The 17,175-nt window shown below is 35.8% G+C and overlaps 1 protein-coding gene across 1 annotated transcript in view; it reads right to left on the bottom strand.

Moving 5' to 3' along the window:
• The window catches only part of LOC111148290 (adhesion G protein-coupled receptor V1), a 507,584-nt gene that overhangs the window by 175,848 nt on the left and 314,561 nt on the right, over positions 1-17,175 (bottom strand). The window contains exon 84 of the mRNA XM_022504771.1: positions 9,945-10,061. Within this exon, the coding sequence (XP_022360479.1) occupies positions 9,945-10,061 (117 nt within the window). The remainder of the gene's footprint in view (positions 1-9,944; positions 10,062-17,175) is intronic.

Below are 17,175 nucleotides of genomic sequence, written 5' to 3'. Positions count from 1 at the left end.
TGAAACCACCAGTAACTACCATTCTCTAAACAGAGGAAACAGTGGAGCATTGACTACGTTCTTTTCCTTGTAATCATGGTTCCTCTTTTGTAATCTAAGAGTATTTAAAGACCACTATGTTTGAATAATAATTTTATGCTGACAGACACATAGCATATGTGTGCCTTGGTGTCTGTGTGGTTATTCAGTGCTGGAACTAATGAAATTTTGAAAACTCAATACAAGTTAAAGGGTATCACTCTCACCCAGACATGATTCAAGTGGACTGGGCATGGCTTACTATTCACTGCCCATGTGATGTTTTTCCTGCTAAACACTGTGAACTGAGAATGGTAATAGTTAGGTCTCTATTTACACTTCTATCTCTAAGCTTTAAAAATTTTGTTAGAACCATCTTACAGACCATCTCAAGACATCATCATTATGTAGTCATGTTACCTTTTTAACCAAAATATTATCCCTGGGTTGCCTGGGTGGCTCACTCAGTTAAGTATCTGACTCTTGATTTCAGCTCAGGTCATCATCTCAGGGTTGTGGGATCAAGCCCTGAATCGGGATCTGTGCTGGGCATGGAACCTGCTTAAGGTTTTCTCTGCCCCTCCCTGCCCCAACCCTCTCTCCTTCTCTAAAAACAAAACAAAGCAAAATACTCCAACCCCCCCCAAAGTTGTCCCCCAATTTAATCAACTACATTAATCCAACTTGACTATACTGTATACATGCAGCATACACATTCCTAGCATTAATATAATGTAAGCTGAAGGCAAGCCCTAAAAGATTCAAAACTATTTTCAGCTTTAGTAACCAAATTAGACACTTCAAAAGAGAAAACTGAATAAAATGTTTTGCAGTGTCTAAAACTTGGTGATGTTACCACAGTCACATCTTTAATGTCACTTCTCAACACTGGTGCATCTGAATTACCACCTTCTTACTTCTGTCAGTGCTCACCACTGAAGGATGATGTATTTGAATTTGCACACTTTTCGCAATTACCAGTATTTCAAGATTACCTGGGTGAAAAGAGGCAAAGGATCGGTGCTCAGAAAACTACAGAACACTCATAAAAGAAATTGAGGAAGACACAATGAAATGGAAAAATGTCCCATGCTCATGGATTGGAAGAACAAATATTGTTAAAATGTAATGCTACCTAGAGCAAGCTACACATTTTATGCAATCCATATCAAAATACCATCAACATTTTTCACAGAGCTGGAACAAATAATCCTAAAATTTGTATGGAACCAGAAAAGACCCTGAATAGCCAAAGGAATGTTGAAAAAGAAAACCAAAGCTGGTGGCATCAAAATTCCAGACTTCAAGCTCTATTACAAAGCTATAATCATCATGACTGTATGGTACTGACACAAAAACAGACACATGGATCAAGGGAACAGAATAGAGAAACCAGAAATGGACCCTTGACTCTATGGTCAACTAATCTTTCACAAAGCAGGAAAGAATGTCCAATGGAAAAAAGAGTGTCTTCAACAAATGGTGCTGGGAAAACTGGACAGCCACATGCAGAAGAATGAAACTGGACCATTTCCTTACACCATACACAAAAATAGACTCAAAATGGATGAAAGATCTCAATTTAAGACAGGAACCCATCAAAATCCTAGAGAAGAACACAAGCAGCAACCTCTGTGACCTTGGCCACAGCAACTGCTTGCTAGACACATCTCCAAAGGCAAGGGAAATTAAGGCAAAGATGAACTATTGGGACTTTATCAAGATAAAAAGCATTTGCACAGAAAAACAAAACAAAAAATAGTCAACAAAACTAAAAGACAACAGACAGAATGGGAGAAGATATTGGCAAATGTCTTATCAGATAAAGGGCTAGTATCCAAAATCTATAAAGATTCAACTCCCAAAGAACAAAAACTCCCAAAAACTCCACACCAAAAGAATAATCCAATCAAGAAATGGGCAGAAGACATGAACAGACATTTCTCCAAAGAAGACATACAAATGGCCAACAGATACATGAAAAAATGCTCAATACCCCTCAGCACCAGGAAAATCCAAATCAAAACCACAGTGAGATACCACCTCACACTGGTCAGAATGGCTAAAATTAACATGTCAGGAAACAACAGGTGTTGGCAAGGATGTGGAGAAAGGAGAACCCTCTTATATTGTTGGTGGGAATGCAAACTGGTACAGCCACTCTGGAAAAAACTATGGAGGTTCCTCAAAAAGTTGAAAATAGAGCTACTCTATGACCCAGCAATTGCACTACTGGATATTTACTCCAAAGATACAAAATGTAGTGATCTGAAGGGTCACATGCACACCGATGTTCATAGCAGTGATGTCCACAATAGCCAAACTATGGAAAGAACCTAGATGTCCATCAACAGATGAATGGATAAAGAAGATGTGTTTTCTATATATATATATATATATATATATATATATATATATATATATATGTGTGTGTGTTTTATATATATATATATACACATATATATGTGTATATATATATTTATATTTACATTTATATATATATATATATTTAAATAATATAAATACTATACAGCCATCCAATAAAGGAAATCTTGCTTTTTGCAAAGACATGGGGCTTGATCCCAGGACCCAGAGATCATGACCGGAGCCAAAACCAAGAGTCAGATGCTTAACCGATGGAGCCACCCCAGAGCCCTCCATTTTAACAAATTTAAAGAAAACTACCTAATGATATTTGTGACAATTTCCTGTCATAAATACAATCTAAAGAAATATAGGAAAGCAGAACTTGAAGAGGTACACACTCAATCAAAAGATAAACTTTCATGTAAATAGTGAATACTATAAATAATGATTTTTTAAAAAACTTGAAAAGACATGGTGATTAGTGACTTAAGTTTTGACATGGTTCTAAATGGATAAGCTGTATGTTTTTGGCCAATATTACTTGGTTCCTCTGGGTTTCAATTTCTTCCTCTAGTAAAGGGACAAGTTAAACTGTAAGTTATTAACAATTTCCTGACTCCCAGTTTGTGAGTGAATCATTGTAGAAATTACAAATACTGAAATAAAAACACGAATGGTATGGATGCACAGCCTATGAATTTTGGAAGTAATACAGACCTTACAGATCATCTGACCACAAAAATCCTCTCATCTAGAGATGAGGAAACAGATGTAATCAGAGGAAAGCACAGTTTTTTCATATGCTGCTTAGTTACAGAACTTGGGACAGAACACAAGTCCAAAGCTCTTCTGAAGACTGATTAAGATTTATTTCCATAGAGACTCACACAAATATTGAGAATATTATTTGCACGAGAGCTTTTTTTCCCTCTCTCATTCCCCCCCACACTTTATATGTCAGTGGAGATGCATTTTTTAATAAAAATATGGACATTACCATTTCTCTTTTCCTCTCCATTTTTTTTGCTAACACTAAAGGACAATTTTAAAAGGTTTATCAGAATATAAATCACTCAAACATGACTGTGACCTGTGATAGATTAATTTTTGTAAACCTCATATTAAAACAAACGAAGAATTATACAACTTGAGTTAATAATTTTTGTTGAATTTAATAATAATTTCATAATTTGGTTTAGTTACTGATTTTACTCAGTTATATACTATCTTGCCAGAAGAGATTTTTGGGAGGCTCAATCATTTTAATTGATTTGATCGAACTCCTAGTGGAGAGGGACAAAGTTAATTGGTGCAAATTTAATTTATTTTACTTTTACTTTTCAAAATATTTTATTTATTTATTTGCTAGAGAGAGTGAGAGAGAAAGAGAGAGAGTGCACAAGTAGGGGGAGTGGCAGGGAGAGGGAAAAGCAGGCCGAAGGCAGACACTTAACTGACTAAGCCACCCAGGCATCCCATTTGGAGCAAATTTTAAAATGTTACATGGAATAGTTTATGAGAGGAAGAATGGAACCAATATTTACTTTTTTTCTTAAGTTAAAAATAGGCTGCTTGAACCCCATACATTTTTATGCTATGTGGGATAAGATTGGTATCCAGCCTGTTATTTAATATTTGGTTATTAACCATGTCACCAGAAACCCTGGATTGATTTATAGTATCAAGTTTAGTCAGAGGTCATGGACGCTATTAATTTTGTCATTATCATACGTTCTTAGTCATTCATTTCAGAGAAGAGTCTAAGAAATATTATCACATGTCCTTGCTCCAGTTATCCTCTCTCTTAGCAATTTTTACATGAAATAAACTGCAAGGCTTTTTGAGGACTGGAGAATTCTGTATTTCCTGGGTATATCATTTTTGTCTTGGTAATTACCAGTCTGTTGTTCTCATACCTTTGATGTCCTGTCCCACCACCTCCCGACCTCCAGCCCCCACCCCCCGACTGCCTGCCCAATTGAATCAGTGACAAAGGAAAAACATGGCTACTTTTAGCATTTCCCTTCTTGTTGCTATGCCCTGATACTAAGTGGCCTTTCTGCCAAGGAATAAAATGTGTATTTGCCTCCGCATAGCCTGATCTTACAGAAAAATTAAGGCACAAGTTATAAATGGTCAAGTATAATTGTAGAATGATTTCTACCTTTATTCCATCATTTAAAAAACATGTCCCTTAAGTAAGCTTTAGTTTCAAAATAAAACATTACACTGTTTCCATAAGCATGAAATCAACAAACTGCAGGAGCAATCTAAGGTTTGGATATTGTTCATAATTGAAGCAGACTGCTATATGATTTAGTGACAGGAAATGATTATAAAACTGGGCCAAATAAATACACATAAAAATTAAATTTCTATTTACCTATATTATATACAGATACCTCAACTTACTGTGATTTATTCCTTCAGGGGTTAACTCATGGTCTGGCAGTCCATTTCATGTAAATGTTAATAATAAAGGCATAAATTCTAGGAATTTTTTCTAATAATATCCAGAAGTAAATAAATATTCAGAATGCAAGGATGTTCAAGGAAACATTGTTTATAATAGCAAAAATAACTGGAAGTAACTAGCATTTCAAAATAAACTGAAATAACCACATTATGGAATGGAAAAAAGTGTATCGGTACTTGGTAAATGTATACATATACAAAAACTTAGATGAACTATATATAAATAAGTAAATATATATATACACACACACTATACACACACAAGAACATACACATATGTGCTTTTTACATATTTATAAACATTTGTATATTTGTGGAATATTTCTGGAAAGATATACAGGAAACCATTAACAGTGTTTACCTTTGGGAGTAGGGTTGAGGGTAAAGCAGAGAGTGGAGGGTGTGTGAAATAGGGAGAAACAGATGTACGTTTCATTTTATATTTCTCTTCAGTGTTTGATTATGTTTTGTACCATTATTATATACAATTTCTAAGATGAAAGCAAATCAAAACAGAAAAGGAAATGAAAATAGAACAATAAAAACTAAGGAAATAGAGTAAACATATTATAATAAGAGTTTAAATTCTCACTGTCAAACTTTCTCTAAGTAGACAAGACTTGCTGTTTTAAGGAGGTGGGAAATGATTTCAGTAATTTCACAGAGTGATTTTATATGAGGAGCAAATAGAAGGATAAGTCAAGTTCCATGGCCTCAAAGGGAATTTGTGAGAAGTTTGCTTAAAAAAAAAAAAAAAAAAAGGCAAAAAAATCTGTTACTATATTCTCATAATGTGTAGTAGAACTTCCTTGTCAGAAAAACGGGGAGGCCTAAAGAAACAGAGTGAAGGCCACCAGTTAGAGATTCCGCGATGAGCCATGCATGTACTTCAGTAAAGAGGTTAGAGGTTATTTACACAGCTTGCTGAAGCTTCACAGCTAGTTGGTGTCTGCCTCACCCTAAGTCTCTCCCCACTATTATCAAGTCAATTCTTTTTTGGGGGGGAAGAGTGTAAATTAAATTGGAAAAGCAGAGTTTTCAACACGTTTCAAAATCAATGAGATATGGGCCACACATATTTGTTTAGCCAGTAATATTCGGTAAATATGTATGGCATGTACAGCTTGTGCCAGGCCCAATTCCAAGCTCTTTTCATGCACAAATTCATTTTATCTTTCCACAATCCTCAAAGACAGGTACTATTATTACAGATCTGATTGTTCAGATAAAAATCTAGGCTCAGAAAAGTTATGTAACTTGTTTACCAACAAAATTCTTCTTTAGCTACTATAAAAATATAATCCAATTAAAAGTATACGACAGAGAAATAAAAGTTCAAGATAAAGTCATTTAAGTGCATTTTTTCGAAGATTGAAGATATGATGCAAATCAAAATAAACAGTAATTCTGATATACTAAACCCAATGATTAAGTTAATGGTTAACTTTTTGTCCTAAGTTATGCACGCACACACGTCTATCAAATTCTCTCCTACATACTGTTAAAAATATGAAGTAGAGTGGTACCAGGTGGCTCAGTTAGTTGAGCATCTGTCTTCAGCTCAGGTTGGGATCAAGCCCCACCCACGCTGGGCTGCCTGCCCAGCAGGGAGTCTGTTTCTTCCTCTCCTCTGCTCTCCCCCAACCCCCTCCCAGCTTGTGATCTCTCTCACCTCTCTCTCTGTCAAATAAATAAATAAAATTTTTTAGAAAATATGAAGTAGAGCCACCTGGGTGGCTCAGTTGGTTAAGCAACTGCCTTTGGCTCAGGTCATAATCCCAGAGTCCTTGGATTGAGTCCCACATCAGGTTCCCAGCTCCATGGAGAGTCTGCTTCTCCCTCTGACCTTCTCCCCTCTCATTCTCTCTCTCACTCTCTTTCTCTCTCTCTCTCTCAAATAAATAAATAAAATCTAAAAAAAAAAAAAAAAAAGAAAATATGAAGTAGAATCACTAAAATGTTAATTTTTTTCAAAAATTTTGAACCCTAATTGACTAGAAGGATTGGATTAACCGGGGCCTAATCCTTTACATAATGTTTTAAAAATGGATTCTACTTTTTGAAAAAAAAAAAAAAAAAGATTTAGTAGACAGTATTTTATAAAAAGGAAAACACAGGTTGGTAAAGGAACAACCTCTTCCCACAAAATAACTTATGAGAAGTAACCTACTAGAATCAGAAGTTATTGAATTTTTCCCTTGTGGTCACACCACAAACCATGAAAAATGTGTGGTATACTATTGAAATACATTAAACTTCAAATAGTTTTATTTACTGGTACTTTAAATAGTTTTCATAACCATCAGCCATACAGAAATCTAATTAGCTTACTAACATCAGCCACAATTTTATTTACTGAAGACTGGAAAAAGAGATCTAGAGTACACCAGTCTCTATTAAGTTGGGTAAAATCTTATATGTGATCCCATCTAATGCTCCCCCAAAGCAGGAAAACATTTTGAAAGTTGGTCATTTCCCCCTATTTGAATACACTTCACTGACTGGATGCTTTCTGCTTGTAGGAACAGCCTCTTCAATTCTGACAGTTTTACTGGCTATCAAAGTTCTTAATTGAATCAAAATTCACTTTTTTCATTTTTGACCCATTTGTTCTATTCTTCCAAATGGACCTGCAGTCCCGTCTTTCTTTCCTGTAGCATCCCTTCTAGTGTTTGTAGACAGCTACCACATCACTCTAAATTCACTGCAGGTTAGCTATCTCTAGCTGACTCAAAACTTTCTTACAGGACTATTTTCAACTTCTCATCGGCTTGTTAATGCTCCTGGTGAAACATGATTTATGAAAGTGGTTATAGGGTCCCAAGCTTGTCTTGATTACAGTGTAAACCACAATGCCCTCATCTGCCTCTATGCTGTTACTAATGTAACCTAGGTCTGTATTGTTTTTGTAGCTGTTGTTTTAAGCAATCTGGTCACACTTGATCACACTAAGTTTGTGTTAAATAAAATATTTCAAGTTGTTTACCTTAACCCCCATCAAATTAAGTCTGTTTCATTCTAGGTTCCAATCTGTCACAGCACTTTCTCTATATTGATTGTACCTGCATCCCTAACCCAGGCAGCTTGCTGTTTTAGCTGTCCTTCCACCTCCGTTATCATCTGCATACCTGATAAGACAGTTTCCTGTGTCTTCATCCAAGTCATTCATCAAAAACTGAGTAGGTCAGGGACACGGACAAAGACCTTCTGCACAACACTGGGGACCTCAGTCCAAGCAGATAAATAACATACACGTGGTACACACGAAAAGTTCAGCTTTGATAAACTCCTAAAAAATTTTGCAATCAGAGAATCTAGCAAATACTATTTTAATTTTAGCAAATATTAAGTTTTATGTTATATCCTTGAGATTTAGCTTTACTTTTTTATTTGGGAGGGATTTTGAGAATACCATAAACTTTCCATAATTACAGCTATTTAAGACTTATGAAATAATAATTCTATGAGGAAGGAATTATTATCTTCATATGAAAATTTAGAAACAAAACTTGAAAAGAGTCAGTAACTTGATTAAGTTTACAAAGATAGTGGCAAAACCAGAATTCAATCCCAGATTCAGGGCTCTAATTATTGCAACTAGTTCTATTAACTTAATAACTCAGTGCAGTTCTCCCTACAACTATAATATCGTACCTGGGAAAATATCCCTTCCATGAGTCTGTATGGTATTCTCACATGCTTTCGTTACTGCTGTACATTGGACACCCCACATCCTTTTATTCAACAAGAAAGAAGAATATGCAAATGACTGAATGCATCTGTTTATATAAAATAAAGCATACTAAAAAAATATAAAACTATTTCTGTCATACGAAAGATGTAACAATACTACTACGTAGAAAGCATTACCAAAGGCAACATTTCCTTTACTTGAGCCATTAAACTGATGACATTAATACTACTGAATTGGATCCAACTTTCATATTTGCCTCTTTATCAAGCAAATCAGCATAGGACAATAAAGGGAATTTGGATTTTAGTCAGAAAAGGGAGAGTTCAAGTCTCTCCCCAACACTTACTAGTTCCTCAGAAGAGTATACTAGGACTCTTTAGGTCTCACCCCATACCTTCTCCCCAGGTGATCTCTTCCAAAAATAACAGACTCATATTTCAATTGTAAGTCAACAATTTTCTAAAATATTTATAGCACAGGCGATATATCAATCTCTGTTCTGAGCTTTAGTCCTGTGTATCCCCCGTCTCTCAAGTCCCCATTGGAAGTCTCACACAGGAGGAACTTCATGCTCCATAAGTCCCAAATTTCTCATCAACCTTTCTGCAATATCCAGGGGTCATTATTTCACTTCAAGACACTACCATCTATCCAGCCACTCATACCAGAAACTTGGGAAACATCTTCGGTTCCACCTTCTGCACTCTTCTTAACCAATCTCTACATTCTATTGCTATACTGAAAGAAAGAAAAAAAGGAAGGAAGGAAGGAAGGAAGGAAGGAAGGAAGGAAGGAAGGAAGGAAGGAAGGAAGGAAGGAAGGAAGGAAGGAAGAAAGAAAGAAAGAAAGAAAGAAAGAAAGAAAGAAAGAAAGAAAAAGAAAGAAAGAAAAAAGAAAAATGAAATCTCAAAAGCTGTCCTATTCCCCTGGCTTCTTCTGCCAGTCCCAGGTTCACACTGGTTCTCCTGCCCGGATAAGCTAACGGTACTTAATTAGCACCGATATCAACTCTTTTGTCACCAATTCACTACAAACAGGGAGATATTTCTCAAACACAAATGTTACCATGTTACTTGTTTAATTCTATGGCCTCCCCTAGAACAAAGTTCAAATTTCTTGCTGTGGTTTATAGGCCCCACATCACAAGCCTCATCTCCCACCACTCCCTAATTTCTACCCCTTCTAGGTTTCTTCTCATTCCCCCAAATTCACTATAATTTCTAATGTTGTACAGCTTATAAAATTTTCTTTCCATCGATCTCCTGGGAATGCGGTGATGGATATATGGAATCATTTCCATCTCAGTATGAAGAACAGCAGATAGGAAGAACACTCCACGCAGATTCACTGGAAAGTAGGAGGGGGTGGGAGGAAGAAATGAGGTACCAACCTGAATGAGCATCCAGCTAAACTGGCAAAGATACAGATAATGTGTGACAGCAGCCACGGCCGAACAGCTCTCCTCTGTGAGTTGGGGACTTGCATATGCAGACACCAGAAACACAATCTGTAAGAAACAATACCTGTATTTTTAAATCATGCTAAAATCAATCAAGAATATTAAGAAAATAAAACTTTCTCATCAGAATCTAGGATTCAATGACTCAAAGAGAAAATAAGTTGATCTGTTGCTCAAACCGAGATAACAAACAGTCATTCTAAGAATGGCACTACATAGGCTTTCATATTTATTCCACTTATTTATCTGAATATAGTTGACATAATGTTACATTAGTTTCAGGCATACAACTTAGTGATTTGACAAGTTTATATGCTATGCTGTGCTCACCACGAGCGCAGCTGCCATCTATCCCATTACATCGCTACTAAAATAGCGTGATTACTTTCCTTATGCTGTGTCTTCTGGATTTTTACATTTCTTAGAAACAATGAACTATATGAAATTATGCTACACATTGCTCTGGTCTGTCAAGAGGTGATTTTCAAAGTAAACCCTGTTCTTATCACGAATGGACAAGAATCCCATGAAATACATTTATTTTGGTTAAGTAGAAAAAATAGACATTAAGTCAAAGCTAATAAGAAGGAAAAGAAAGAAAAGCAAAAACTCTGATTTTATCATCATCTGCATCTTCTTGTTGTGAAGTAACAAGTAACAAAACAGACTTCAATTTAAAATTTCAAATTCTAGGATTACTTTATTCCTTGGACTTTTATTTTTATTTCAACTGCCTCAAGACTTTGGTCAAAAGAAAGCTTCACAATGAGGTCTTTCTTGACCACACTGTTTAAGATTTTACCTTCTTGGGGCGCCTGGGTGGCTCAGTGGGTTAAAGCCTCTGCCTTCGGCTCAGGTCATGATCCCAGGGTCCTGGGATAGAGCCCTGCATCAGGCTCTCTGCTCAGCAGGGAGCGTGCTTCTCCCCCCCACCCTGCCTACTTGTGATCTGTCTGTCAAATAAATAAATAAAATCTTAAAAAAAAAAAAAAAAAGATTATACCTTCTTTTCTTCTGTCCTTCCCACACACGATACCCCACATCTAAAGAGATAACTCCTTATTTCTAATTTTTAAAACACTTATCACCTTCTAACATGCTCTGTAATTTGTTTATTTAGTATGTTTCTTGGTTATTATTCACCTCATCTACTAGGTTATCATCCTTACGAGGGTAGGATCATTGAATGTTTTAGTCACCAATGTATCCCAATCACACGGCCTAGTGTCTGGCACATAGTAGATATTCAATAAATACTTGTAGAATAAGTGAATAAATAAATGAAGTGAAACACTCTTGTGGGTTCTATCATTTTGTATTTTCTACAATATATGATTACTGTGTTAAATTTTATAATGATAACTGCAGATGGCAAGGGAAAATTTGGAGCAATGATCGTATACCGTAACTTCTCAAGGAATAACCTCCCTTTTTAGGACAGCAACCAAGTCTTTTTGATTCTATATTTTAATAAGCCACCACTATGGCTGGAATATACAAATGTTAGATAAATGACTGTTTAAAGAAAGAATGATTGATTACAAAAAGACAAAGGGTATTCCAAGAAGAAAACTAGCTGACTTATGCCTCAAAACCCAACTTCTAAGAAGGAAATATAAGTAACTTTAAGTCTGTTTGAATTTTTAAAAATGAATAATGTGCTCAAAACCAAATTAGAACAATGGGACAAAGTACTGCTTTTATCTTCAAATGAAATATGTGTCTACCCAATCTTTTTGTTCTAAAACTTGTGTCCATTAAATCTCCTTGAAAATTTCTATCCAATGGTAACCCTAGGGTAGCATCACTGGGGTGAATTTGTCAGGATCTGGGGTGAGGCTTTACATGCTCCGAACATCTTCAGTTTGCAGGGCAAGATTCACCATAACCACCCTACTTAGTTAAAGAAGAACTGAAATGTTAATTAATAAACTTACAATAATATATAAATCTCATGCCATGTTGAAATGACTCTTCCCTGGTGGAAATTATTGAGTACTTCCTGTACCAAGTATAGAAGGGGGAAAAAAAAAAGTTTTTCTTTCTTTCTTTCTTTCTTTTTTTTTTTTTAAGCTATAGACACTAAACTCAGTTTACTCTCCTGGAACTAATTTTTTCATCAGTAGTAGGAAGATGGAAAAGATAAACTTTAACGTTCCTTTCTACCCCAGGATTCCAGGATTATTTTTTAAATGAGAAGCATTCCTGAATCAAATTTTTGTTTATTTAGCCCTGGATTTGAAGCATTTGTAGCATACACCATTAAAAAAAAAAAAAGCAGAAGCTAGAAATTTATCTCACATTTCCTAACAGTCTGAAAAAATGAGTTCTCTGAAAAAATGAAGTCAACAAATTTGCCTTTCCAGAATATATCATAAATAGCTTTTCAATTATTAGAGCTTATTTTGAAAACATGCTTAGATTTTCCTAGATCTTATCTTCTAATTTCTGAATTGTAAAATATTCTGGATCATAAGTTTCCTTTTCCTAAATACCACAAATATTCAATGAATACTTTCATGAAAATACTAACAGTAAACACTAAGCACCAAAACTACCTTAAAAGCAGCTGGACATGCAGACTAAGAGATTCAGTGAAAGAAAGGAAGGAAGGGAGGGGGGAGGGAGGGAGAAAGAATTTTAAGATTTTATATTCTTTCTTTTTACAAAGTGGCATCTATTTCCATAAAGATTTTATAAGCATACCTAAAATAAATTTGAGCCTCTCTAATTCATTTCCTATAATACAGATTGCGTTGAATTTCATTTGGTAGTTTTGTTCTAATCAACCTGAAGAGTTTGCTGTGTAAAACAATGGTGTAATCCAAATTGCAATTAATATGCTTAGTTTTGAGCATTCTATGAAACTATTTATAAATGGTATGCTAATTTGAATAAATCTTAGTCTCTTAAAAACCTTTTCTTTGAAACAAATTAGTACAGGTTATTGTTTGAACTACATTTACTTTCAGAATACAGTTTTAACACCCAAAATTCTCTTCTTAAGGTATGACTTCTTCATATTTTATTATGTTTTAACCTCCTTTTCTAAGTCATAAAAATAGCAGTTACAAATCTACTTTTGTAAACCATGAACATTCTTCCAGAATGATCTTTAAATTACGAAAAATACTTCCATCTGCATGGGAGGAGATAGGTCAGCAAGAGAAGGCTGATTTGTCGCAAGGCACATTGCTATGACAGGATGAGCTAAGAATACTTGGGAGAACCAGCTATTATGTGTAACCAGGCACATCTGAAATTAAATTAAATTGAATTAAAATACAAACTAAATGATAAAGGAAAACAAAATGCCATCTTCTAGCATATTTAGCACATGTATCTTTTAGGCAGATAATGCAAGAAAAAATGAACTTTTACCATTGTTCTCTTACTCAAACACACAGAGATGACCAGGAAAAAGATTATTTTCACAGTCAGTTCTCTGGATGCATTAACACCATAACAGAAATATAACATAACCTTTTTTTTTTTCAAAGGTTCTCAGTCACTCATGTATTGCTTCATTCGGTAAGCAGGTGAGTACCTACAACCTCCGTAGCATTATGCTCTCCATGTGAGATGGACAACACGGTGGCACGGCAGCAAGGGGTTGCATGTTTCCCTTGTTTCCTGGTGCAACCCACACATTAACAATGTGAAGTCATTACTGTTTTTATACCAACTTAATAAATAATGAAAGAGGATCTCATACGGGAACTAACTTTTTAGAGGCATTAAACATATTCTGAAGTTAAAAGTGGGATTCAAATCCCGTTTGTTTGTTTTTTCCAAGATTTTTGTTTATTTATTTGACAGAGATCACAAGTAGGCAGTGAGGCAGGCAGAGAAAGAGGAGGAAGCAGACTTCCCGCTGAGCAGAGAGCCTGATGTGGGGCTCAAATCCCAGGACCCTGGGATCATGACCTGAGCGGAAGGCAGAGGCTTTAACCCACTGAACCACCCAGGCGCCCCTCAAATCCTGGTGTTTTGATTTATATAGTGTTCTCTGTAGAACATCATGCTGTAGCCTACAGAAATAAATCAAGCACAAGTCTGCCTCAAAGTGCTGAAATTCTAGTTCACTCTTTCTCAATCCTTTTGTTCTAAAAGTATTTATTTATTTATTTGAGAGCAAGAAAGAGCATGCATACATGGAGGGAGGGGCAAAGGGAGAGAGAAAGAGAGAGAGAGAGAGAGAGAATATCTCAAGCAGCCTCCATGCTGAGCACAGAGTCTGACAAGGGCTCCATCTCACAACCCTGAGATCATGACCTGAGCCAAAATCAACAGTTGGACACTTAACAGACTGAGCCCCTCGGGTGCCCCTCACAATCCTTTTTAACCAATGGTTCATGAGCTACCAAAGGTTCATAATGACAATAGAATGCAATGCCAATAGCAAATATAATACTACTAATTCTATGTTTGTATAACACATATAAATCTTAACTAAAGAGAAAAGAAAAATAAACATAGTTCTGCAGAGAGAGATATATTCTGCTAGTAACTTATAAAATTCTTTGCTTCTGGTTGTTGAGAGCTCTACTGTACCCATGTAGTTTTCATAGTAAATATGGAGCATGTCTCTTTGTTTGCTTGGGCTGAATAATAACCAATACAAAAATTGGTTTTCTTGTAAACATCAATTCTCAGTACTCCTTATATACCCCTCCCCCTGTTTACTATGGACATTTTCACTCCACTCTATGAAATACCCTTCTGTCTACTTTCCATCTCATCCAAAACCTACTCAGTTTTTCCAAGACCAGTTCAAATTCCACCTGCCTATTGAGATCATGACAAGCTAGACTTTTCTATTTTTTAAAGTGGGGAAGCACCTGTTATTGAGTATTTATAATGAGCAGAATATTGTCCTTTCTAATAGGAGAGTGCCTAAGGGTAAAGCCACACACAAGATGCAATAAAATGTGACAGGTGTTATCAAAGGATATGTAGTAAAATGCCAGGGAAACACAGTCAAGACTGATTAGTTCTACCTGTGGGAGTCAAAGAAATATTTAAAGAGGAAAACAGAATTGTCTTGGTATGTCCTCTTAAGTCCGATCTGCCCCACCCACCTACTCTTCCTAAGCTTATCTTCCACAAGATCTTTCCAAGCATTCTATTCTAGCTGTACTGATAGCTATTCCTAAAACATGTTCCACCACCTCTCAACTCTTTGCCTTTGTTCTTCTTCTTCCTCCTACCTAGAATTTCTGTCTCATCTTCCTCTGCTGAAATCATGTCTACTTTTTAAGGCATGCTGGAAATGTCAACTCTATCATGAATATATGGCTTTTTCTTTCAATCATAAACAAACTTTTCCTCCTCTGAATTTTTAAAATAGGATTCTATTAACATAGGGTTTGATTTTCCTATAAACCTCAATTCTCCCAATTCTTAGATAAAATCAACCTTAATCTCTCAGAAAACTGTCAACTTCCTAAAGGCAACAAATTGATCTTATTCTTTATTATAATTATTCTGAAGTACATTTTTTTAAAAAAGAAAACATAGCAAGTATTCATTATCCTATACAGATCCTATCATGGGTTTAAGCATATTGTTTGTTAAAACAGCTATATTGAAGTATGATTGACAGACAGCAAATGCTACATGTTTGAAGTGTGTATGATTTAATAAGTTTTGACATATATACCCCCATGAAACCATCATCACAATCAAGATAATTAACACATCCATCCTTCCCCAAAGTTTCCTCATAACCTTCACTGGATCTCCCTAGTAGCATTTTAATTATGTATTCTTTCACCTATTGATGGATATTTAGTTTTTTTCCAGTTTTTGATTTTTACAAATAAAGCAGCTATGAATATATGAGCCTCTGTATGGACTTACGCTATTTATCTTGAATAAACATCTAAGAATAGAATAGCTGGATCATATGACAAGCGTGCATTTAATAGTCTTAAAATTTGATACATTATTTTCCAAAGTGCTTGTAACATTTCCCACTCTCATCAGCAATGTATTAGTGCCCAGCCCCTCCATATTCTCAGTAAAGCTTGTTCTGGTTAGTAAAAAAATTTTTTAGCCTTCTTATCTAATAGGTATGTGCAGTTCCTCATTGTGGTTTAAATTTGCATTTTCCTAATCAGTAACGATGATAATTTTTTCATGTGCTAACTGCAAGCCATATCTCGTCGAAGAAGAAATGCCTGTCTGTCAAGCTCTTTTCCCTACTTTTAAAATTGGGTTGTTTTCTTACTATTGAGTTTTATGAGTTATTTTTATATTCACGATACAAGTCTTTCATCAGGTATTTGATTTGCAAATATTTCCTTCTATTGTGGCTTGTTTTCAAAAATTCTTTTTTTTTTTTAATTTATTTCACAGACAGAGATTACAAGTAGGCAGAAAGGCAGGCAGAAGGAGAGAGAGGAGAAAGCAGACTCCCTGCTGAGCAGAGAGCCCGATGCGGGGCTCGATCCCAGGACTCTGGGATCATGACCTGAGCTGAAGGCAGAGGCTTTAACCCACTGAGCCACCCAGGCGCCCCCCAAAATTCTTTTTTTTTTTTAAGATTTTATTTATGACAGAGAGAGAGATCACAAGTAGGCAGAGAGGCTGGCAGAGAGCTGGAGGGGGGAAGCAGGCTCCCTGCTGAGCAGAGAGCAAGATGGGGATGTGGATGCTGAGATCATGGGACCCTGAGATCATGACCTGAGCTGAAGGCAGAGGCTTAACCCACTGAGCCACCCAGGCGCCCCACCATTAAGTATTTCTATGTGCTGAATTGTGTCCGTTCAAATTCATACATTGAAATCCTAATCTCCAGTTACTCAGAATATAACTGCATATGCAAATAAAGTCATTAAAGATGTAATTAAAATTGTGGGCCATTATCCAATATGACTAAATTTCCTTATAAGAAGAGGAAATTTTGGATACACACAAGCACATGTGCAGGAGAAAAACCACATGTTTAAGGGAGAAGACAGTCATCTATACAGCAAGGAGAGAGGACTCAGTATGAAATCCACCCTCTCACCACCTAGATCTCCGACTTCTAGCTTTTAGAACTGTGAGAACAAATGTCTTATTTAAGCCATACAGTCTGTGATATTTTGTTACGGCCGCCTTAGCAATTTAATACAAGTATGAGGCCAGTTACATAATTGTTTTTTGTAGATGCCAT

This window comes from Enhydra lutris, unplaced genomic scaffold (assembly GCF_002288905.1).
Source record: "Enhydra lutris kenyoni isolate GAN:26980312 unplaced genomic scaffold, ASM228890v2 scaffoldscaffold19, whole genome shotgun sequence".
NCBI lineage: Eukaryota > Metazoa > Chordata > Mammalia > Carnivora > Mustelidae > Enhydra > Enhydra lutris.
This window is presented reverse-complemented; position numbering and strand designations above follow the sequence as displayed.